The following is a 21,470-nucleotide window of genomic DNA, read 5'->3' on the forward strand; positions in this document are numbered from 1 at the left end:
AGGCACGAAGCATTTACAAAAACAGGTATAGGTCACCCCAAAATCTGCATTTGCAAAAAATATGTTTCAGAGCCTCAGATTGTGTTTCATTTTTGCAATTTTAGTTTCTAGTAAAACTTTTTTTTGTGTTTTCCATCTTTGGTTTTATTTGTTCGGGGGTTTTTTTAAGTGAATCCCACAGTTTTTCTTTGTATATTATGGGCTCTTGGGATACAACTGTAAGTCTAAATAAGTAATACTGTGCTAAGTAGAGCCGTGGTATAACTTGCTTTGTGAAGCACAGATTTAATTAAATTCCAGACTGTTGTCTGGATATCCCAAACGGTAAAAAAAATTACTTCCATCCCCATTGCAGTTCATGCAGCAGCATCAAAGTTAAAGGTATTCCTGAGTTGGTTTATGTTTATCAGTTAATCTACTGTAATGTCAGATACATTGCTTAGTTGCTATAAGCTTTTAGTATTACAGGTTTTAATTCCGCTTGTCAACAGCTCTTTCTTGCAGTTTATTTTTTTTTAATAACCGTTTATTTTGTATCACAATGAGATAATTTATATCAGCTTGTGTGATTTTAGAAAGCGCTGGCTGTAAATATATTGGTGGTATACAAGATTGGAAAAGGACTTTCAGTTATTTCTAAATTGGACAAATGTATAAATGGAACTTTATAGACTGTTTAGTTATTTAATTTTTTTCTATAGAACAACCTTGGAAAAAGGCAAAAAAGCCATAAACTTAAAGAGAATCTGATGGTGCTAAAGTGTTGCCAGGCAAACCATAAAAGATAAGTCAAACTGAAATTCTATAGAAAAGCTATGAAATATTTCTACATATGTGCCGTAGTGGTTTTTGGGTTCCTGAAGCGGCTTGTGTGCAAAGTCAGCTGTGGAAATGGCTAGCTAGCTGAAAGCTATGATTCCTGCAGCTTGACTGTTGTGGGGAGATCTTTTTTCTGTGAAAACAGTTGTAAAGTGGAACATCTGAAAAACACGTTCCAAGCAAAATGGATCTTCACACACATTTATTTTGACATTTAGGTTTGATTTGAGAGAGAGAGAGAAAGAGATTCTGAAATAGCCATTCACAGATGGCTTGTGCGGGTTTTATTTTTTATATGCTTCTCTATGTTTTTGGTTTGGGGCAGATTTTTTTTGCATGTGTTTGCAGACTTGTCAATCCCCTTCTTCCCCCACATCACATGCTCGTTTTTTTATTACTTGAATTTTTGTCCTTTTTTTCCACAAGCTGCTGTTTAAAAAAGAAAAAGGGAAAAGGGAAAAAAAACCCTCACCCCAACCCCGAAACAATAAAACACCCAGACCCAACCAACCAAGAGAAAGCCCAAAACTTTCCTCCCAACTCAATCACCTCCCTGAGATATAGATTCCTATTGTAAAAAAATTCTTGGTAGTGAACGAAAATATATGTAATTTGAGGACTTTGATAATGCACTGGAAAATGTTTCAGGAAGCACCAAATTCTCCTCTTCTTTACACCTTCAGCAGCGAGTAGATGTGTGGAGTCCAGAGGCTCATGTACTCTCAATGGGGGGAGTGCTGCTAGCAAAACCTGGTGCACGTTCAGCTGGATGGGTGAAACGCAGACGCTGTGTATCTGGCCATCCTTCCACAAGGCTGGACTCGACCTCTGTAGCCTTTACTGGTGGGAATAGCCTTTCCCGGTGTGAGCTGGGAATGGAATGTTAGAGCCTGTGTTTTCTTCTGAAGGTATTGAGTGAAAGTGGTTGCTGATAAATAGTGGTTGTGAAACGTGTCTGAGAAGCAGGTCCATTTGTGTGCGAGGAATAAAGACTCTAAGCAGCACTGGTTATCTCCTCTTTGTGAAATATCAGTGCAAAATATCCCTGTATTCCAGCTGCAATTATGAAATGAATATTCAAGGTATTGAGTTATTTTTCTACAAGGAAACCAGATGTTGAGCTTGCACTCAATGCCATCACTAATACATGTCTTGTTTGTTTTGTTTTTAATCCCAGAAGAAGTTAGCTGTATACAACAAGATGCAGGAGTCTCTGGAAGTGACCCTTCCCAGCAAGCAAGAGGAGGATGAGAAAGACCAGCCTGCTGAGATGGAGTACCTTAACTCTCGCTGCGTCCTTTTCACTTACTTCCAGGGAGATATTGGTTCAGTTGTGGATGAACACTTTTCAAGAGCTTTGAGCCAAGCCAGTAGCTTCAATCCAGAAACTGCCCTTACCAAGAGCAAGGCAGGGCTAAGTCCTCTGTGGAGAGGTAAGAGGAGCAATAAGCAACTTGCTGTCTGTGGTGTGGCTTATCCAGTTTGTGTCACCGTAATGCATATTGCGTTGCAGCTGAAATTTTAGTCCTCTGTGGAGGGGGAAAAAAATCCCCCTCAAACTTGAAAGAACTGAGGAGCTTCTTGGGGTTGAGTGATCTGAAGTGTTAATCGGGAAAAGAGGCACCAAAGGCATGAAAGAAACAGGCGTCTCCCTCTCTTGCCATAACCTGCGGCTCTGCCGAGACCTGGGAGGAACAGGGCAGAGCTCACGAGGCTTCACAAATGTCTGGTGGAGGTTGGAGGCTTATTTTTAAGCTCCAAGTGTGAAACTTGGCCTGTGAGACAAGAGCAAAGCTTGTTTGGGATGCTGGCCTTGAACGTGAGGAGACCCATGCAGCCTCTGCGGGTGACTTTGCCAGGTGATTAAGATTCATCTGTGGCTGCTTTCCAGGTGTGGGGGAGCCAGCCCAAGCTGGAACAGGCTCAAGTGCAAACCCTGGCCAGCGTGGCTGCAGCCGTGTGGTGTGGTGCATTGCAGCCTGCCCATAGGCAGAGCTCACCGGAGCGACACGGCCATTGTTAACTGGCTTCCTGTGTGTAAAGTGGGGATGATGTTACTCTGCTTCGGAGCAGGGAACAGAGACATGGTAGGTACTGCAAGACCATTTGCACACTGCCATAACATTTATGTCTTAGTATGCATATAAGCAAGAACAACATAACAAGAGCAGATCTTGTCAGATATACTAGGTAGACCTTACAGATAAGATTTCAGAAGTGGTGGCTGGAGAAAGCATGCCAGTAAGATGCTATTTCCTTTTGGCAGTCTGGGTAGCTTTTCAGATCCACACCTGCATTATTTCTGATCATGTCCTTACGTGGACTGGCAGAGGAACACGAACTAAGTATCGTGAGCCGTGGCCTCGCATCAGATTGAGTGAGAAAGATACCATGAGGATCCTTGTAGGAGTGGTGGAGTTCACAGTCGGCGATGTTGAGGTGCGAGCGTGTTGATGAAAGTCGCAGATAATAAAGACAGGATTTTTGGAAACCACTGTGAAGAGAAAAATAGCACAGAACGACTTGCTTTCCAGAAGGATGATGACAACTCTGAGGAAGTTTAAGCAAAGGTCAGCACAAGTGGCTAGGGAGCTAGAGGAATTTATGCCTTGAGCTGGGACCATTAATGTTAATAGGAAATTTTCCATTGACTCGACTGAGAGCAGGATTGAACCTATGCTTACTAAAAAGGAGACTAAAGCATTTATAAATGGCCCAGACAGGCTATAAATGTTTCAGAGGTGGGATCGAAGCAGTCCCCAGAGGCACCATGCCTACAGCAAGCCCTCCTCACTGAGCTTGGAGGGCATACCATGGATGGGGTTGTGTGTCTTCTCTCTGGCCTCAGACTGTTTACCCCTGCCTTGCCCTGTGGTTGCACAGCTTTCCCGAGGGAGCTCTGCAGGGAACAGGGTGGCCTGACATAAAGGTTCCTGAGCCACGCTGCCTCCTGACCTTGTGTGCCCTGTGCCATCAGTGGGGAATTGAGGTCTGAGTGTCCTGCAAGTCTTCTGGGAATAAAGTAAGGGGATATGCCTTCTGCTGTTGCTGCACCTGCTGGAGTGGTATGAGAATCCCTGGGGAGGCTGCTGGGCAGGGCTGCTTGGTTCTGTGCTGTGTGCGCTGAGGAAGCTGCGGGTGTTTGCTTCTCCAAAGAGAAGCTGACAAGAGTTTCATCAGCCCCAGATGAGTTTCTGAAACACGCCTGCTTGAAGGAAGTCAGGAAGGAACGATGCTGACGATTTGGTCTTCTGGTTCCTGTCAAAGATGCTCAGTTACAGCAGATGAATGTGATTTTGTATCCCACTACCTAAAGCAGTTAAAGTATCATTAACTTGAAGATATTTTATAAATACCCTTCATGGGTACTCGGAATTTTTGTCAATAAATAAAGATAAATTAAAAAGCTTTTGCATTTGCAATAGCTGTTTTAGAAGGTATAAATTTAAATGCAGTGTGGGTGGGCATGAACTGGCTGTTCAGCTCACAGCGTTATTTCTCCTCTGTCTGAAAGGAGGGGTTAATAATGTGTTCTGCCTTTCTTTTTCATCTTGCTGTATTGTTGGTGGTGTTTTTTAGTGTCCTGATGGAAGAGCAAATTGTAATTTCCTCATTAAGGTGATATTGGGGCGGGGGGTGTTTTGTCAAGAAGGGATTTTGTTTATGTTTAGAAAATAGAACTTGTTGTCCTGAAAAGAGACAGCAACTTGTGTGTGGACAATACTAATCAGTTTAGGCTAAAATGAACTTTAAACCTGACTTACTGTAAAACTTTGGTAACATAGAATTGAATGTTCAGTTGTGGGTGTAGCTTACCTGAAATCTTCTGCAGGTGCTAATGAAACTAATGATACCTTAATGTTTTTTTCTTTTTCTTACCCCCCCTCCTCCAACCTTAACTGAGAAGTAATGTTGTACTACAGAAAATTCCATACATTGTCTTCTTTACAATATGTGCGCTTTGGCAAGTTTTCAGAGCGTGTTGGACATCCACCATGAACATTTACATTAGTCACCACTTTGTGGTATCTCAGATGTTGCCACCTTCCTGTGCTTAGAATAGGAAATTGTGGTAACTGCAGCATCTTTCTTGGCAGACGGTGTTTGTTAAATGCCTCCTTTCCCTCTCCTGAAAGGCCATGGAAGCTATTCAGATTGGTTCTTTTCTTTCTCAAGGAGACTGTTTCTCCATTGCCATGTCCCATCATGATGCTATCTGCAAAGATAATGGGTTGTGCTTGCTGTTTTAAAGGTGGGACGGAAAGGAGACACTTCAGACACCATGGAAATATGTGGTGGTCGTGGATTGTTCAACACAGAGATGATTCTTGTTGATGGGATTGCTGCACACTTAATACTTAGTAGCATCCTCTTTGAGCACTCGGGGTGGATGAACTTTTCTTCCTTGTTCATATAACCTGGATGGACCCTGTATCTCCAGTGATGTGACTTGCCCTTGGCCAGTGAGGTTGGCCCCTGCAGTTACACTCAATGGTGTCACAGTGGGGGCTGGTCCATGGCAGTTTCTGACAGTGGTAATGGCATTGTGAAATGTGCACAGGTTTGAAAATGGAGATGACCAAACGTCCTTTCGGTGGCATAGACCTTCAGCATGATAGGAAAGCCAAGCCGTTATACAACCTGCAATGAATTCATGCTGGCAAATCCAGTGGTTTAAAGTGTTCTTTCCTGGTATTAAAATTGTCCTGAAGGTACTTTGTGGTTTTCTGAGTTGGGTTTTTGTGTTTGTTTTGAAGCGGGATGGTTTGGATTTAGGACTTTTCCATGCAGATAGCAGCCAGATAGTTTCCAAAAGCTCTTGATTTCACAGGTTAATTTTCCAGAATGCTGGCAATTGTCAAGCTGCGCTCCTCTGTTAAGCAGTGAGGAAAACAAGAGGCTGGACATGATGAAGTTTGATTTTGCCTTTTTTTTGTCAGCCCTGCTGCCAACACTGTAAGCCATGTGCATTCTCCATCTCAGCCTAATCCCTTGTAACAAGGAACAATTTACAAACAAGGAACAATACCAAGTTCAGAGGGGTGCTGAGGCCTCTGTAATATGCTTGGAGCTCTCTTCAGTCTTCTAGCATGAATTACAATGGAAATACATTGCCCAAAAAAAGGAGACTTTTGAAGAAACCCCTGCTGGAGTACAGTTTGTGTACGGTTTGTGTGCAGCCTCTGAAGAAGTTTGGCACAAAGAGAACTTCTTTACATTTGTCCATAGTGCGTTTGCAAAGTTTATTTCCAATATTGGATGTTAATCGGGCTCAGGAAACTGCCTAAATCAAATCCAGTCGATGTGTGGAAAAATTGCTGTGATTTTAATGGATTTACAGCATGAATGTCGTAGGGGTGCAGTCAGAAAACAGTTTTAATTTCCAAAATACTTTTGGGTAAGCAAAGTAGAGAGGCAGGAGTGTTTGAAGAATCTGTTCATCCTCAATGGTGTCTTCACCCAAGTCTCATTCCAGTTGCTTATTAAGCAAAGCAAAACAAAAGGTCATTTATAAAAATTAATATAAATATGTTTGTGAATGTTATGTGAGGAACAGAGGATTCCTCTCCTCATCGAATATTAAACTCCTCTGGCTTTATTTCTCTGTAGGCTATTTTTACGACTTTTCTTTCATCCGAGGTGAAGTCCTGTATTTTTATGTTTCCATCTTTGACCAAAAAAAAAACCCCTATTAGAGCTAAGACATATTGTACGAAGCAGTACTTTCAAACATCAGCTGGCAAGAGGATTGTGAGAATGGAGATGCCAATAGTTTCTTACACATCAAAAACACTAACCGCTCCTTAAAAAGAGGAATTTTTAGGATGTGATTTCATAACAAAGATGTATTGGAATCCATTTAAATGTAAGTTGAGCCCTAGCTGTAAGGAGCAGTGAATCTTTTATTTCTGACAAAAGCTTCTTTCAGTTAGATGTGTCTGCAGGTCTGATCCTATTTGCTATAGGGCAACATGATATATTCTGTCAGCAAATAACGTAAGATAGAACCACAGAAACACAGAATGGTTTGTGTTGGAAAGGACCCCAAGATCATCTAGTTCCGACCCCCCAGCCATGGCCAGAGACACCTTCCACTAGACGAGGTTGCTCAAGACCCTGTTCAACCTGGACTTGAACACTGCCAGGGATGGTGGTGCGTTAGATATGATCTTTATCCCATCACAGCATGCTATTAGTTTGAGAAGACCTGGTATTCTTCCTTTAGCCAGATGTCTCCTATTCTGCAGCGTGACCTGGTTCTCTGTCCTCCAAAACATTTACAGCCACAACAGCTGCTTTTCTGAATGATATGTTCCACTCAGGTCAGGAGTTAGCCTGTCCTCATAATTCCTGTACCAAGATTGTGAGAGAGCTGCAACTCTTCAGCCTGAAGAGTCTCAGGAAGGATCTTATCAATATGTGTATATGACTGACTGGGAGGGTGAATGAAGATGGGGGGTCCAGGCTCTCTTCAGCAACGCTTGCTGGCAGGACAAGAGGCAATAGGCACGAATTAGAAAACAGGAAATTCCATCTGAACACAATTTTTGACAGTTATTGGGGGTGGCTAAATTGAAGAACAGGTTGCCTAGAGAGGTTGAGGAGTTTGCATCACTCAAAATCTGACTGGGCATGGCCCTGGACAACCTGCTTCTTGTGAGCAAGGGGGTTGGACTAGATGATCTCAAAAGGCCCCCTCCTACCTGTGATTCTGTAATTGCTGAGGAACCTTGAGTTCAGTGTTACAAATTTCAGAGAGTAGAAAATCATTGTCGGGTTCTTATCACTAAATTTTTTGTTCATCCTCAGTCATACTTCTTTTCTCTGCTCTCTTCCAGAAAGCTCAACAATTTCAAGCCAAAGGAGCAGTTTCCCAACTTCATTTTGGACCAGCTCTTATCAGCCTCCACCTCCACCATGCTTAAGTGGAGTACACCACGATTTCCCCGTTACTGCACCAGGCACCTTCTCAGCACCAGATCCCAGCAGCTGGCCAGGACACGGCCTTCATCAGACTGCCCCACCTCCTCCCCCTGCTGCATCCGAATCCTGGCATTATCCTTTAGCATCTCAGGTGAGCCCTTCGTATGCACACATGCATGACGTGTACATGCATCGCCATCACCCTCATCCACACATGCACCATCACCATCCCAGCTCACACCGTGACCCCCGGTACGGGTCCCTGCTGATGCCTTCAGTCCGTGCAGCCAGGATTCCTGCTCCCCAGTGTGACGTGACAAAGACAGATCCCACTGCTGTCACCAGCGCTACCTCAGCATGGGCTGGAGCCTTTCATGGAACGGTGGACATTGTGCCAAGTTTTGGGTTTGACACAGGTAAGATGGTTTGATTGGGTCTGTGACTTGTTTTAGCAGGAGGAATTTGAGCAAAGAAGGGGACTCCCTGCAGCTGAAGCTTGTCAGGCTTGTTTTCAGAGCCTTTTCTCCAAATATATTTCCAGGTGGGAATCCCTCCTGAAATTACTGTCAAGGCAGATGAGGTGTGAAACAGCCAGCTCTCACTGCCTTTTGCTGAGAGACTTCTGTCTGCCTTGGTCCTATTCAAGCCAAATGAGTTACGACATGATATGCAGGGGCTTTTTTGTTTAAATCTTGTGGGAAATGGTTAATTAAACTTCCACGTGGAAGCTTCAAGCTTGTTCAGCCAGCTCATGCGTGCATTCACCAAAATGTAGCTCCAGTGAGGACTGAACTAATAATTCATCAGTACATGAGGATTGCACCTTACTCACCTAAATTGGAACGAACCAGCATCTCCTTCCTGTGTAGTATCCAGGAGTCACATAGACAGTGGAGATGCTGCTCAAGCTGTGCTCACCATCAACCTAAACTGGCAGAGGTCTGCGAATTAGATTTATTTTACTGCAGGATCTCTAACCACAGGGCAGCCTCCGTGAGTTATATCAACATCTGCAGGCTTTGACTGGCAGGCTCTCATCTCAGGATCAGGAGCAGTCTAGCAGCCCTCACTGTCCACAGTCGCTTGTGATGGGGTGATGGGTGGCTGGCAGTTTCCAGTGCATCCATCCCGGAGCTCATTTGCACTACTGAGGTGTCCTTTTAACGCTTGGTATTTTTCTCACCAGCAGCAATCCATGCAGATTAGTACTTCTTAAACACTTTATATTATTTATTAAGGAAATACTATGTTTTAATATCTATTCCCTTTTCCTAGAAGCATCAGTTTGTCTCTCTTCTTGATAGTTCTAGCTAACTGATTCGATGCGTGAGAAGTACTTCCTTGCTTTGATTATTGTGCAGGGGAGCAAAGAATTGGCAGAGAATAAAAAAAAGCTGTTTCTTACATATGAAATACTATGAACCTAATACAAACCTGTCTTTTTTTCCCTTAATATCAACTAGGAACCAATAATCTCTTCTAAATACCATGACACTTGCTGCCTTAACACTGGACAATTTTGTGTATTTTAGTAACACTTCCAGCCATGCCAGTGATACAAGAGGAATTACATTTTAAGCTTTTGGGTATAAAATGATAATCTGACAAGACTGGGATCTCAAGTTTTGTCCTTCTGACAAATTCCTTAATGGGAATGAACTGCCTTCTTTTACACAAGCAAATTGTCACTGCCACCGGTAAGGGGGATGAGCCCCTTGGTCTGACAGTAGCCCCAGCAGTTCAGTTCCAGAGCTCTGGTGTTTGACTTACCTTTTGGAGATGGAGCCAAGAATTGTGTAAGGGATTGTTAGGAAAAAGCACTACCTGACTTAGGTATAAATCCAAACTAGACTGTGAATTGTTTCAGTGCGGGGCAAATTGGTTTGCTTACTGCTAGTTTGTTGGTAGTAATGTCTAACAAAGCAGGTGCTTTTTCTCTTTTTCTGCAAGACCACAATACCCCAAAAAGGACTGTGGGTCCTAACACTACAGGGCTAACATAGTCTTTTCTTGGTGCTGCCTGCTCCTTGTGAAGATCCCTATGAAGGACTACAGTTGGATGCTAATTTTTGTTAGGATCCTGACTTAGCAGGGGTTAACAGTGGCTTACATGTCTTGTAGTTGTCTACTCAGGACGGGAAGCAGTTGAAAGGACTTGCTCAGTTAATTTCTGGCCCATGCCTGGTGTGTGCAGTTTAGTCTGTGAGATCCTGGGGAGGGAAAGAAAGAGGGTAGATGTGTGACTGGTTTGCACGCACAAAGGGTCTCAGCAGACCAATGTCTCACGTGTTTGTGAGTGTTCAAAATGGCCATACACTGAAACACAACAGCAAAACCTTATCCAGGAGCCCGACTTTGGCATCTAAGGCTTTGGAAATAAGGGAGCAAATAGTGAAACACAGCAGGTAGCAGTAGCCTGTGACATTACAGTTGTTTTCTTACCCTGCACACTCATCTCTCCTGTGGTCTCCAAGCAGAAGGAAGGGCAGGCTCTGAGCTCCCTTTTCAACCTTCCCTGCAGCTTGTATGTTTGAAACAAATGTTTTGGTGACAGGCATTCGAGGCACGATCATGCCGAAAAGAGGGAGCTTAATTGCCCCAGTATTGTGCATGCGTGTCAAATGGTGTCATCCCAAGGAAGGTGTGTTTTGCTACTGGGGAGGGAAGGGGGCTGCTGAAGCACCACACTGAGTTGCATCAGCACACGTTAAGCTTTTTTTGCTCCGTGTCCACTCCAGCGTAGTAGGATTATACTAGATAATGCTACTATTGTCTAGTAGGATTATCTAGTAGAATAGATAATCCTTTTATCTATTATAAAAGATATAATCACACAGAATTTCGTATACATTTAACTCTCATATGAGACAGCAATCTCAACAGAAGCTCAAAACTGAAGAGCCTGGAAGAGTCTGCTGTCTTTCTGCAGCATAGAAGTGGTTGTTCCAGAGTAGGCTAAGGCTACAGTGGCAAGAAAACTTCAGTTCTGGAAGTCTTTGCTCGTATGTCCCTAGAGAACAAAAGACATCAACCTGTGGAGCTGTCAGTATATCGGATTGCATGAGTTTCAGATGATTTAGATAAAAAAGCTCATTTGGCATATACCTAGACAGTGCTTTTCAGAGCCCTTAAGATACAAAAATCATCCCCCCCGCCTTACTTTGGGTCACATTTCTTGTGCTACTGTCACATGCAATTATAGAAACATTTGCAAAATTCCTCACGCTGAATTAAATTGAATGATAGTATTGGGATGAGGGCGGGCTGGCTGTAATCCTACCCTCTTCCAGCTACATTGTGGCATCTTCTGCCTTACTAAGTCAAATACCCGATCTCATGAATGGATGATGCTGAATCACTTCAAAGGTTAAGAGGGAGTTCGCTTTGCATGCATGGGATAGTTTGGGAATTTATGTTTCAGAGCAGGTTGTGTGGGACATCAGCGTGTCACTGTTCAGAGAGCTAACAAAGTATTGATCTGCCTTGCACATCTGTTTGAACTTACACGGTCCTGTTTTAGAGGATGAAGAGGGATTTAGCTAACTGATTCCCATTAAATGTGGTTTAATCCTCACATTGTGTGCTGCAAATTAACCCTTTTAGAAGCTTCTTTATTGGTACAAGTGGGATTAAAGAAAATGCTAGTTTACATCAAAATCTGTTTAAACTTACTACATTAATGGCTGCCTGTATGCAGTGTCTTTGCAAAGCTGAAGTTCCCTAGCTGTAATGCTCAATATGAAAGTATGGGTTTTTCTCAAGCATTGGTATAAACACATTGATATAAGCACAGCACATTTGTGCTTTAGGGAACAATTCCCTGCCCCGCTGACGTCAAGCAAAGCAAAGTCAGCCTCTAACAGCACTGATTGCAGCTCAGGACATATGTACAGAGAGCATTGCTGCAGCCATAATCCCACAGCGTCGGGGCTTAATCCTCGTGTTTGAGTTAAGGGTACACATGTTGAGTTGAGAACTTAATACCAGGGGGTGGGGAGGGGAAATGCTGTTTTGCAGTGGAGCTGATGGTTATGGCCTCAGGACCACGGCGGGAGGATGCCCAGCACACCAGGCACTTCAGGTGATCAGTTGGTTCTGGCTGCACTGGCAACTGCCAGCCCCATGGCGAGGACAGCAGAGCAACTCGCCCTGCTCCTGCAGAGCCTAGGAGGTTATCCTGTCCTACTGTTGGATACATGTGCTGGAGGAGGCTTCCTGTAGCTTCAGCACACTAGAAGCAGAGCAGGATTTTGACATATCTGAGGGCTGTACGTCTATCATAAAACTGAGGTGCACATCCGCTGTCATGCAGAGTTATGCACGTTGAGGTGCATAACTTTAAATTTAGATGAATTAATCAACATCCTCTGGTCCCAGCTAATTATGGAACATCCACTTTTGGAAATGCCTGTACGTCAGCGTGTCATTTGAATAGGGGATTTGAGTGGTTAGTCTGCTGCATTCTGTAGGGTTGTTTCTGTTCACACACACCCCATGAGTTTGTCACTACTCATTGAATTTGTTTAGATGTTCCCACAGAACCTGCATTCTGCTTGTGTGGCAATTAGCTATAATGTTGGTATCCCAGAGACGGGGAGCTTTTCTGGTGTGGCAGTACTGACTCATGCAATGCAGGCAAGGGTGTCCTTACTAAGAGGCAAACGTTCCCGCAGCAGGCTGCGAGTGAAGGCTCTCGGTTAGGAGCAGGACATGTTAGGACTGCAGATAGCCTTACCATGAAGGAGATGGGAATATAATGAGGAAAAGGCATGGAAAGTGTTCCACATTCAGTTCTGTAACTAAGGCAACTTCAGGGTTTTTGACTGTTTCCTCTGGCTGTTTAGACTTAATAGCTATACCTTAAACCTCATCGTTGTAGTTATTTCTGCTTTTTCCAAAGATACCTAAGTAGGGAGGTGTCTGTTCAGCTGGTTATTTCCCTTCTACTATCAGGTGGACATCCTCTTAAACAGGGTTGCGTGTCTCTTTTTAAGCTGCTAGGAGACATAAACCTGTTTCTCTTCTCACAGTCTTCCACTGCCTCTGGTGGCGTTCAGTGTTCAATGGTGAACTTAAGGTGAACTTAAATGACTTCTTTACTGAAAGGTTTCTGCTGTTCTGCTGTCTGACTCTTTTACTTTGTCATCTTTGTTTAAAAACATTGTAAACAGCAGGGGAAAACTAACACAAAATTGTCATCATTACCTTTGAGAGAGCTTTGAAGGAAACTAACAGCAGTTTATGATAGCTCTGCCTGCGAATGATGCTGCCAGGAAAAGAAAGCAACTCTTAAGCAACAAGGAGACATCGTCATTGAGTAAAGAGCCTCTGAACATGTTTTTATAGGCGTACTTTGGTTAAGGGATATCCCAGTTTTTCCAGTCTAAAGGCACTCTTCTTATCTGTTTGCTGAACACACGTGTCCACTTTGGATGCTACTTAGGAATCCTCCCATGGATAAAGCCTTATGTTGCCATCTTTTATGTGACTGTTAATTGCTTTGTAACTCAACTCTGAAATGATGCTCATTGTCATTAAATATTTAACTGCTTGTAACACTGCTGTCTGTGTAGCAATGATGATTTATAGTGGGAAGTGCACCTTCATTTCACAAAATGTGATTTACTTGGCTCAGAAACATCAAGGGGCAGGTTTTAAATCAAGCCTAAGTGCCTTGCTACCTCTGAAAATATGTGCCTGCGCCTCTTTTCTTTTTACTTTCCCTATAAATGAGCAGATTCTTTGGGAAGTTAAATCTTCACCTCCCCCTCTATTGTCTGGATTTTAGGTATACACCCCGTTGGGCATAAATCTAGCAAAGATTGAATCCCTCTGGAGCAGAGAAATCCCAGATTATAACACAAGTTCCAAGCCTATAATGCTAAAGCCACAACATAGCACCACATTTATTAGATAGTCCTCACTTTTTTTAAAGGAAAATGTTGGAGGAACTCATAATAAATGCAATCTGAGAATCATTAATTTTTCCCATGTGGAAGTACTAGCTGTTCTTGGCTAAAAATCTAACACTCTGTAGGTGAAGTTACTTGGGTTTTTTTACATGCTGGGGAACATTTTCCCCCTCTCATCTGTAAGGTGAAATGCCACAGAAACTGTGAGATCCCAAAGTGTCCCAGGCCTTTCCTAAAAGAGATGGGGTCTGTGGCTGGCCTCTGTCAGGAAAAATGCCACGCTCCAGATGAGGTCAAATCAAGGAAGCGCACACGTTTTATCGGTGTTCCCGAACCACTTGAGCCAGTCTAGGACTTAAGAGTGGTTGAAGTTTATCCCACATACACTAAAAAACCTGGGAGCAACAGCAATATTACTACCAAGTCCAATAGGCTGGTAGGTTATGGGGTTTTTTTCTCTTTTTTAAATCAAGATCTGTTTATCTTTACTTCAGTTGCTTGGGGAGGGGGAGGAAAAAGCTGTATCAAATTTAATTTCCATCTTTTCTTTTCTGAAATGTAGGTCTACAGCATCAGGACAAGAACAAGGAAACTTCTTGGTTCTGAAGCTCAGATAAATTAAGACCAGCTAGAGCTGGAGTCAGCGCAGCTGGGCGGGTGATATAAGAGTCGTTGACTCCTCCATGGGGCAAAGGACACACATGAAGATGAAGAGCCAACCATTCTGGTTTTGCTATTGAGCCTTTTGTTTGTAAGGCCGTTTATGGGTCCCACAGTGTTGGAAAAAAACAAAACCCTAACTTTTCTTTCTTTCCTCATCTGAGCCTGCTGCAGCTGGGCAACCTAACTCCTTTCTGCTCCTTTAACAGTGTTTCGTTTTGTTCAGCTTGATATTTTTTGAACAGTCTCAATTGTCAGGAAAAAGACTCTCCGTTGACTACAGTGCGCCTCCTTTCAGGAATACAGTATTTTGTAGCTCTTTGTGCGTCTATTTTTGTAGAAATACAGAAAGTTTGGGTAAGGATCGATGGGCTATTTTAGGATGACATATTTTTTTAAAAAAAAATTGTAAAATTGTTAAGTTCTGTTTAAAGAACTTGCTCTCAGAGAAGCACTGGCAAAAAAAAAAGTATAAAATGCTATTTTTAGATGTCTGTGATGTGTTTGTGCATTTTGGTTTTTTCGTTTGTTACCTCAAATGTCTGTCTATCCTTTCTTTTTGAAGACCTAAACCTTCCTTCTTTCCACATCACTAGATTTTGATGTTTTTGTCCTATTGTTCTAGCTTAAGCAAGTGTAATTCGCACCTAAAGTTTCAGCCAAATATTTTTCCTGGAGTGGGATTGTAGTGAGGGTGGTTTTTATTTTCTTGCTTCTAAAGGTGGCTTTGTGCTGTGCTGATTGTCAGAAACTTGCAAACAGCTTTAGCATGGGGCAAAGCTTGGGCTTATAGGCACTGTATTTCCAACCCACCCATTCTTTCAAAATGGACCAAATACTTCTATGGATTGAAATCAGAATTGAGTCTGGGCCTCATCTATGATCCATTGAAGCTGTTCCATTGAACACAGTAGCCTGTGGGTTATGTTTCAGGCCGTCATAGTGCTCGTGAGTATCAGGATACTCGTATTTTGACTCAAGAGGCAGAACTTCCAGCTAAGCCATTTCGAGGGTGGTAACTTCTAACATCAATATTCAGGAAAGAAATGTCAGCTTTATGAAAGTGTGTGACTTGTGGAAACAAAATATTTCCAACTGGCCTGAGCTGTCTGCCGAGCACCTCAAGGGAAGCACTGAAACTTTCAACTCCTGTTGACTTCAAAAACTGTTTGTCTAACCTAAGATCTGCTGTGAGCCTTGTGAGACGCCAGCTGCAGCTCTTGAATTTTTTAAGAACTTGCATGTTTTCAGTGTGCACAAATTCAGGCTTGGCTGCTGTCTGTCCTTGGAAATGACATGGCCAGGTCTAGCTACAGTGCTCTGCAAGGTGTTTGGGAAACCTCATTTCTGGTCTGGGCTTTGGGTTTCACTTGCATAATAAGGTTTTTAGCTGAAGCCAGGGTGAACATGATCCGATCCTGAATAAGAGGTACAAGATTACCCTTGACAGCCCCAGTCCTGTGATGGGCTGGAGGTGGGTCAGCCTCCATCCCCAGTCCTTAGCGACTCCAGCGAGTGTCAGCATGCTCTTAGGTGGGACCAAACGCAGGATCGGGGCCTGGATTGCCAGATCCTAGCTATTGTTTGGAGATGTTGCCTTTGTGCTCTGTGTACCCAGGGTACCTTTGTAATATTTCCTAAGGCTGTTATAAACTATTGTATTTCTGTTACCACTGTTTTCAGACATCCTTCTCTGAAAGACAAACCAGCTAAATGGAAACCAAGACATAAACACATGACTGAGATAAGAAACAGTTTAATTTTAAGGCAGCAAGCATTGTAAATGTAAGTTTGTCAGGTGGAGGCCACATGGACCTGTGTGTGAAAGGGGAGGGGAAGTGTTGGGATGTGCATGCCACTCCAAGATTCAGGCCTCCTTCCCTGCGCTGCTGCTTCTCTCCAATCTTTTTGAACTTGATCCTATGAGGTGTTGAGCGTTCTCCCTTGCCATATAAGAGGGCTTGACGTGCTGGCACTGGAGGCATTAGGATTATATCACAATTTGGCAAGACCTTTAAGTATGTACCTTGCTGATTTGAAGTTTGAGAGTGTCTTAAGTGCTGAATGGACTATACTTAAATACTACGTTAAAATAGTAGGGTTATAGTTTCTCTGTTGGGATGCTGTATTAATTGCAGTGGGTTTGGAGTTTTCTTTTCCACCTCATCTTCATAGTCCATCAGCATTTCTTTCTCTTAATAGATTTCACTCTCATGACAATTGCTGCTCTGGTGGAGCTAGCTCCTCAATTTGTCAATGAATTCATAATGCAATTGGAAAACTGTATGGGAAGCATCGTAGTAATAGCTGCCATGGTTCACTTTCTTCTCAGGACAGTATAGCCCAGGAAATATCTCAAGAATAAGAGTTCTGACTTAGGAATTCTGGCAGTATGAGAAATACTGGGAGGAAAAAATCCAAGCTTTATTTTATATTTGTATTTTTTCTCCTGGGCTGAAAAGCAAAGAAGCAAAGTATCCACTTCAAACTTCAGGGCTGAAGAATTTGGTGGTGGTGGGAGCAAAAGAAAAGGCATAGAGTGATTGACTTCCTGAAATAGTTTCAAGTCTATCAAGAGGAGTCAGCTCATTGCCTTCCTCTTTGCAAGTTCAGATGACGACGGACCTCCTCCTGTTTCCTATCGATGTCAAAGCAGAATGAGGCAGGAAAAAACAGGCCCACAGATTGCACTGGAATCCCTTTCTGGATTGTTTTATTGAGTTTGTGGGTAGTGGGGATGAATATGCAGTGATGCTATTGCCTCTTCCACCTCAAGGACTACTGTTATGTGCCCAGTTTTCACTGTTGAATCTGTGAGTGTACTGAAGGAACTTCTTTTGCTCTGCAAGCTCTGGAAGACAAGTGCCAATAAAAACTTACTATCGTCTATAGCAATTCATGCACCAGTCAATTGAAATAAATTGAATTTCTTTTCCTCAGTCACTAAGTGTCCCCTGGCTAACAAGTGAGTTGAAAGTAAAACCACAAATGCATAACAGTAGCTCTACTTCTATGTTCTATACTTTGAAGGATGGGAAAGAAAAAAGCCTCCCCTGTGACAAACTTTTAAGTTAAATGCACCAGATTTACTTCTCTCCCTCTTTCTGTCCCTCATACACGCACACTTATACACACGCACAAATGTGCTTATGAGAAGCAGATGCTGTGATGGTTTTGTTCTTGAAAGAGGAGGGGAGCGCTTGCTCACAACATTGCAGTTACAGAGAATTGACGGCAGTGAAAAAGAAACAGCAATGTTAAGACTGCTCAAGTTTCCATGATAGGAAAAAAAGGCCCTTAAAATCAGGTCACAGATAAGTTACGTGTCTTAACGTATTACTAAAGGAGTTGTTTCGTTCTTTTTATGTTTAGTGAACTCTGATGCTGTCCCAAGAAAGTGGATGATTCATTTTTTCAAAGACTTACTTACAAAACATGATGTACTCTGTCACAATTTCTGGGAGAGCACAGGGAAATTACTGTTTTATTTCAAGAAAATCTACATGCTAAACTCCTAGAAGTTGTCCAGGATTTTATTTTATTCCTATTAATGTTGAGAAATCTGCTGTCAGTTTTTGTGTCTTCGTTTGAAGACTTGGGAGGATTCAAGCTGTCCACCAGTTTTTGGAAAGCAGATACCAGTTTTTGGAAAGCAGATACCAGTTAGTTTCAACTGGCCATTTCCACCCCAACACGATGATGGAATAGTGCAGCTACTGACCTCCCTTATTTGCTTTCTGGAGAATAATCTATGCTTGGCTATTGCAAAATGCACTTTGTTCTGATTCCTGTCCTCACCAGATGCACTAATTCCGTTACCAGTTTATCTGATACCTTTTTTGTAGCGTGAAGATCTTCAGTGAACGGCAGTTTTCTCTCAGCTGTCTGCTCCTGCCTCAAAACATGCTTTTGAGGATGAATCTCTCATCGCAGCTTTCAGAGAGAGCAGAGGTTGTGGGAGGAGAGTGTCACATTTCCCCCACCTGCACTTAGGATCGACTTGCCTGCACCCGGCCTTTCTGCTTCGGCGCTATTGTGTTCGTCTTGCTCTGCTCCTCCCACAATTCCTTATGTATATGTATATATGTTTATATACATATATATATATGTATATCCACATACAGCTATACCTGGTTCCCTTTTCCACCCTCATGCTTCAAATGCACATCCTTTAGAAATGACATCACTAAATCTCATCTGAGACTGAGAAAATGTAGGCATTTTATTGCGTTCTCTGTTAACTCAGGAGTGAATGGAATTTTTCCATACTTGTAAAAAACAAAACCAAATAATGACAAAAACCAATAAAAAAAGACCCCTTCCAAAACCCCTGATTTGTTGTGTCTGTAAAGATGACCGTGGAACCAGCAGTTATGTAGAGAGATGCAATATATTGCCTTTCAACAGACAAGCATATCTTTTTGAATATGAATCTTTCAGGTACAAGCTTTTTCTCCATATCAATGGACCAGCAACATGTATTTCTTATGAATGATTTAGAAATATATTTTTCAGATTGACTTCTTGGCTTTGGTATAATCAGCCTTTGAGCTTTTAAAGGATGTTTGGATGATAGATACTGTTTGCATGTGGATTTTTAAAAATGCTGATGCATGTTGTTTGGAACTGAAATCTCATGTAAAGCAGGAAGGTATTTAAAAATAAATACTGCTTTTACCTATTAGCCCTATGGGCGCAATCTGAAAGTTGTGATGCAGGAAAGATGTCCCCTTAAAGACTAAGGGACTTGCCTGAACAAGGTTGAAATCTAATCCAGGTGACAGGAGAGGCAGGAGCAGTCTTCTTGCACAGGCTGAGCAGAGACAATCCTCTCCAGCTTTGTATGTAGATGACTGGGCAGCTGCTGCTCAATGTATAAAAATTAGGCTGTGTTGGCAGGTTTATACTAATGGGGTGAACTGTTTACCAAGGGGAATTAGAGATGTTCCTGGAAACCTGTGGTTTAGCTGCCCTTAATCTGCACAGTGCACATGACCCTCTCCCTATGCTTGCTCTGCAGTCTCCATGAGTCTACAGCGGGACCTGTGAAAGCTGGGCTGGAGTTCCCTATGAAATGCAGGATGTTTTTAGCTCCCAATAAATACAGTTTAGGGATGGGAGTAATTAAAACATCACAGTTCTCTCATGCACCTGCTCAAAGGCTCAAGCCTTCAGGATGGATCAGCTGTGCATTATTGATGATGGCCATTTACATTTACATACAGGAGCCCAAATGCTGCTTCCTCCCCTTAGTGTCTTTGGAAATCTTTGATGGCATTGGGATCATTGGAACCAGACTCAAACACCTAAATTGCAGTCCAGTGTTGGCTGGCACAGTGTGGTGGCTTGAGGTTTGGTTCAACATCGGTGGACATCAGTTGGAATCTGCATTGATTCCAGTGAGCTTAGGCTCAGGTAACTGGTACCTGTAGACAACCAATATTTATAGCAGTTGAGGTTTACAGTAACCTAGTAAAGTATCCGCAGAACTATGCTGCACTTTCCCTGCTAGCTGTTTGTAGCTGTTGTTTAAAACCATCAGTCAAATCAGGGTCCCTCTCTCCTCCCCCCCTACCTGTTTTCCAACCCTGCTTCCCTCAAAACTACATTGAACTTTTTTGCCCTTCTCATCAAAACTGATCGGGGAGTTTTGTGTAAAGAAAAGTGTCACTGTTTTAATTGCTGAATAAATAATTTAATGTGAATTTTATTGTTATATTTTTTATGTAGCATTTTCGGTTTGGTCTATATTTCTGAAAAATTAGCTAATGCTTTCTTTTATGCAACTGAAGAACTCATAAATCTCTTTGTAAATTACAGCATGCTGAGTTTCTGGGTTTTTTTTTTTCATGGGATTAATTTTTAGAGCCGAAGGTTTGTCTTCTCTTGAAAATGTTGTAAAACAAGTGTTCTAAACTGGTTCTGTACTAGAGTTGGATGGAGTGAAAGCCTAGCATCAAAGGAGTTTCAAAAAGGGCTCTTATGAAGGCAGCAGCTTTCCCTTTCAGATAGTGTGAATTGTTTCCACTACAGTGTCTCTTTTTCTTCGTTTTAATAAGTTAAGTTGCATTAACACTAGAGTCTATTTTACAATCTGACTTAGTAGAATCACAACCTGACACTTCTTAGTGTAAAGCTCTTTTTTTATCTTCTTCTGGCACTTTTTACAGTCATCAAGTAGAGACTTTACACAAATGACTTTATTTTTTGCAAAGTTCAGTGATTCCCTCTAAGGAGGTAACTTTGCCCTTGCTAAAATTATTCTACAACTGCTTAATTAAGAAAAGTTTGCATGTGTTCTGGCTTGAGGGCTGAAGGTTTGGTGTTTTGGTCACAGATCATCATTTACTGTTCCAACAGAGGGGGAAAATAAACCTCCAAACTTTGGCCAAGCACTCAGCTTTTGAAAAATTGCCACTTGCACGCAATCAGCAGGGAGCTGTTAAGAGTTTAGTTGCAAAATCCTCTGAAGATCCTGACCATATGGGATGTACTCTGTTTCACAGCATCAGGAGATGAACAGGATTTTCCCCATACATCCTGCTCCAGGCCCTGTTTCCAGGACCAGACAGCAAACAGGGCACCTTTTCTCTGTGCAAAATCACTGCGTTCTTATTTCTTAGACTGTGAGGAAGAGATGAAGATAGCTGCCAGCCAAAAACTCAAGGAGAGGAACCTAGGAAAGGGAGAGACTGGGTTCAAAAGCTTTCTCCAGGAGAGGATGGGGTTGGGAGCCATCGGGATGGAAAAAGTCTCCATGGGCAATGGGGATGAAGATGGGATGCAGACCGCTGAAAAATAAGCAAATAGTGTTTAATGATCACTTGGCTAATACATGAAAGATGTAGAGTGGGATGTGACAGCCATCAAAAACTACCAGAATAATGTGAAGACACAGAAATTTCATATAAACTAAGTGTCATGGACAACTTAGGATAAACATAGCAGGAACTTGCTTTCTTTGAAGTGAGCTGTGTACACTGCAGTTTAGTCTTTGAGCAATGACGTGGGAGCCCTGTTGCCTTAAGACAATTACAGTTATCCAAAGTGAAGCAAACGCACTTTAGGAAGAAGCTAGGGGATAGGAGCTAGCTGTAGTGCTTGTTCTTTTCCCTGTAACTTCTACTGCTCTCACCAGAGTAGGGCTCCAGCTGC

The 21,470-nt window shown here is 42.5% G+C and overlaps 1 protein-coding gene across 1 annotated transcript; it reads left to right on the forward strand.

Annotated features, from left to right (window-relative positions):
- Positions 1 to 1,996: 1,996 nt before the first annotated feature.
- Positions 1,997 to 14,810, forward strand: VGLL3 (vestigial-like family member 3; the record flags this gene model as incomplete). Its single annotated transcript, XM_010012856.1, has 3 exons — positions 1,997 to 2,252; positions 7,659 to 8,159; positions 14,218 to 14,810. Coding segments are annotated over 3 exons (801 nt in total), but the record flags the coding sequence as incomplete, so codon positions are not given.
- Positions 14,811 to 21,470: the final 6,660 nt, after the last annotated feature.

This window comes from Nestor notabilis, unplaced genomic scaffold (assembly GCF_000696875.1).
Source record: "Nestor notabilis isolate BGI_N333 unplaced genomic scaffold, ASM69687v1 scaffold5274, whole genome shotgun sequence".
Lineage (NCBI taxonomy): Eukaryota > Metazoa > Chordata > Aves > Psittaciformes > Psittacidae > Nestor > Nestor notabilis.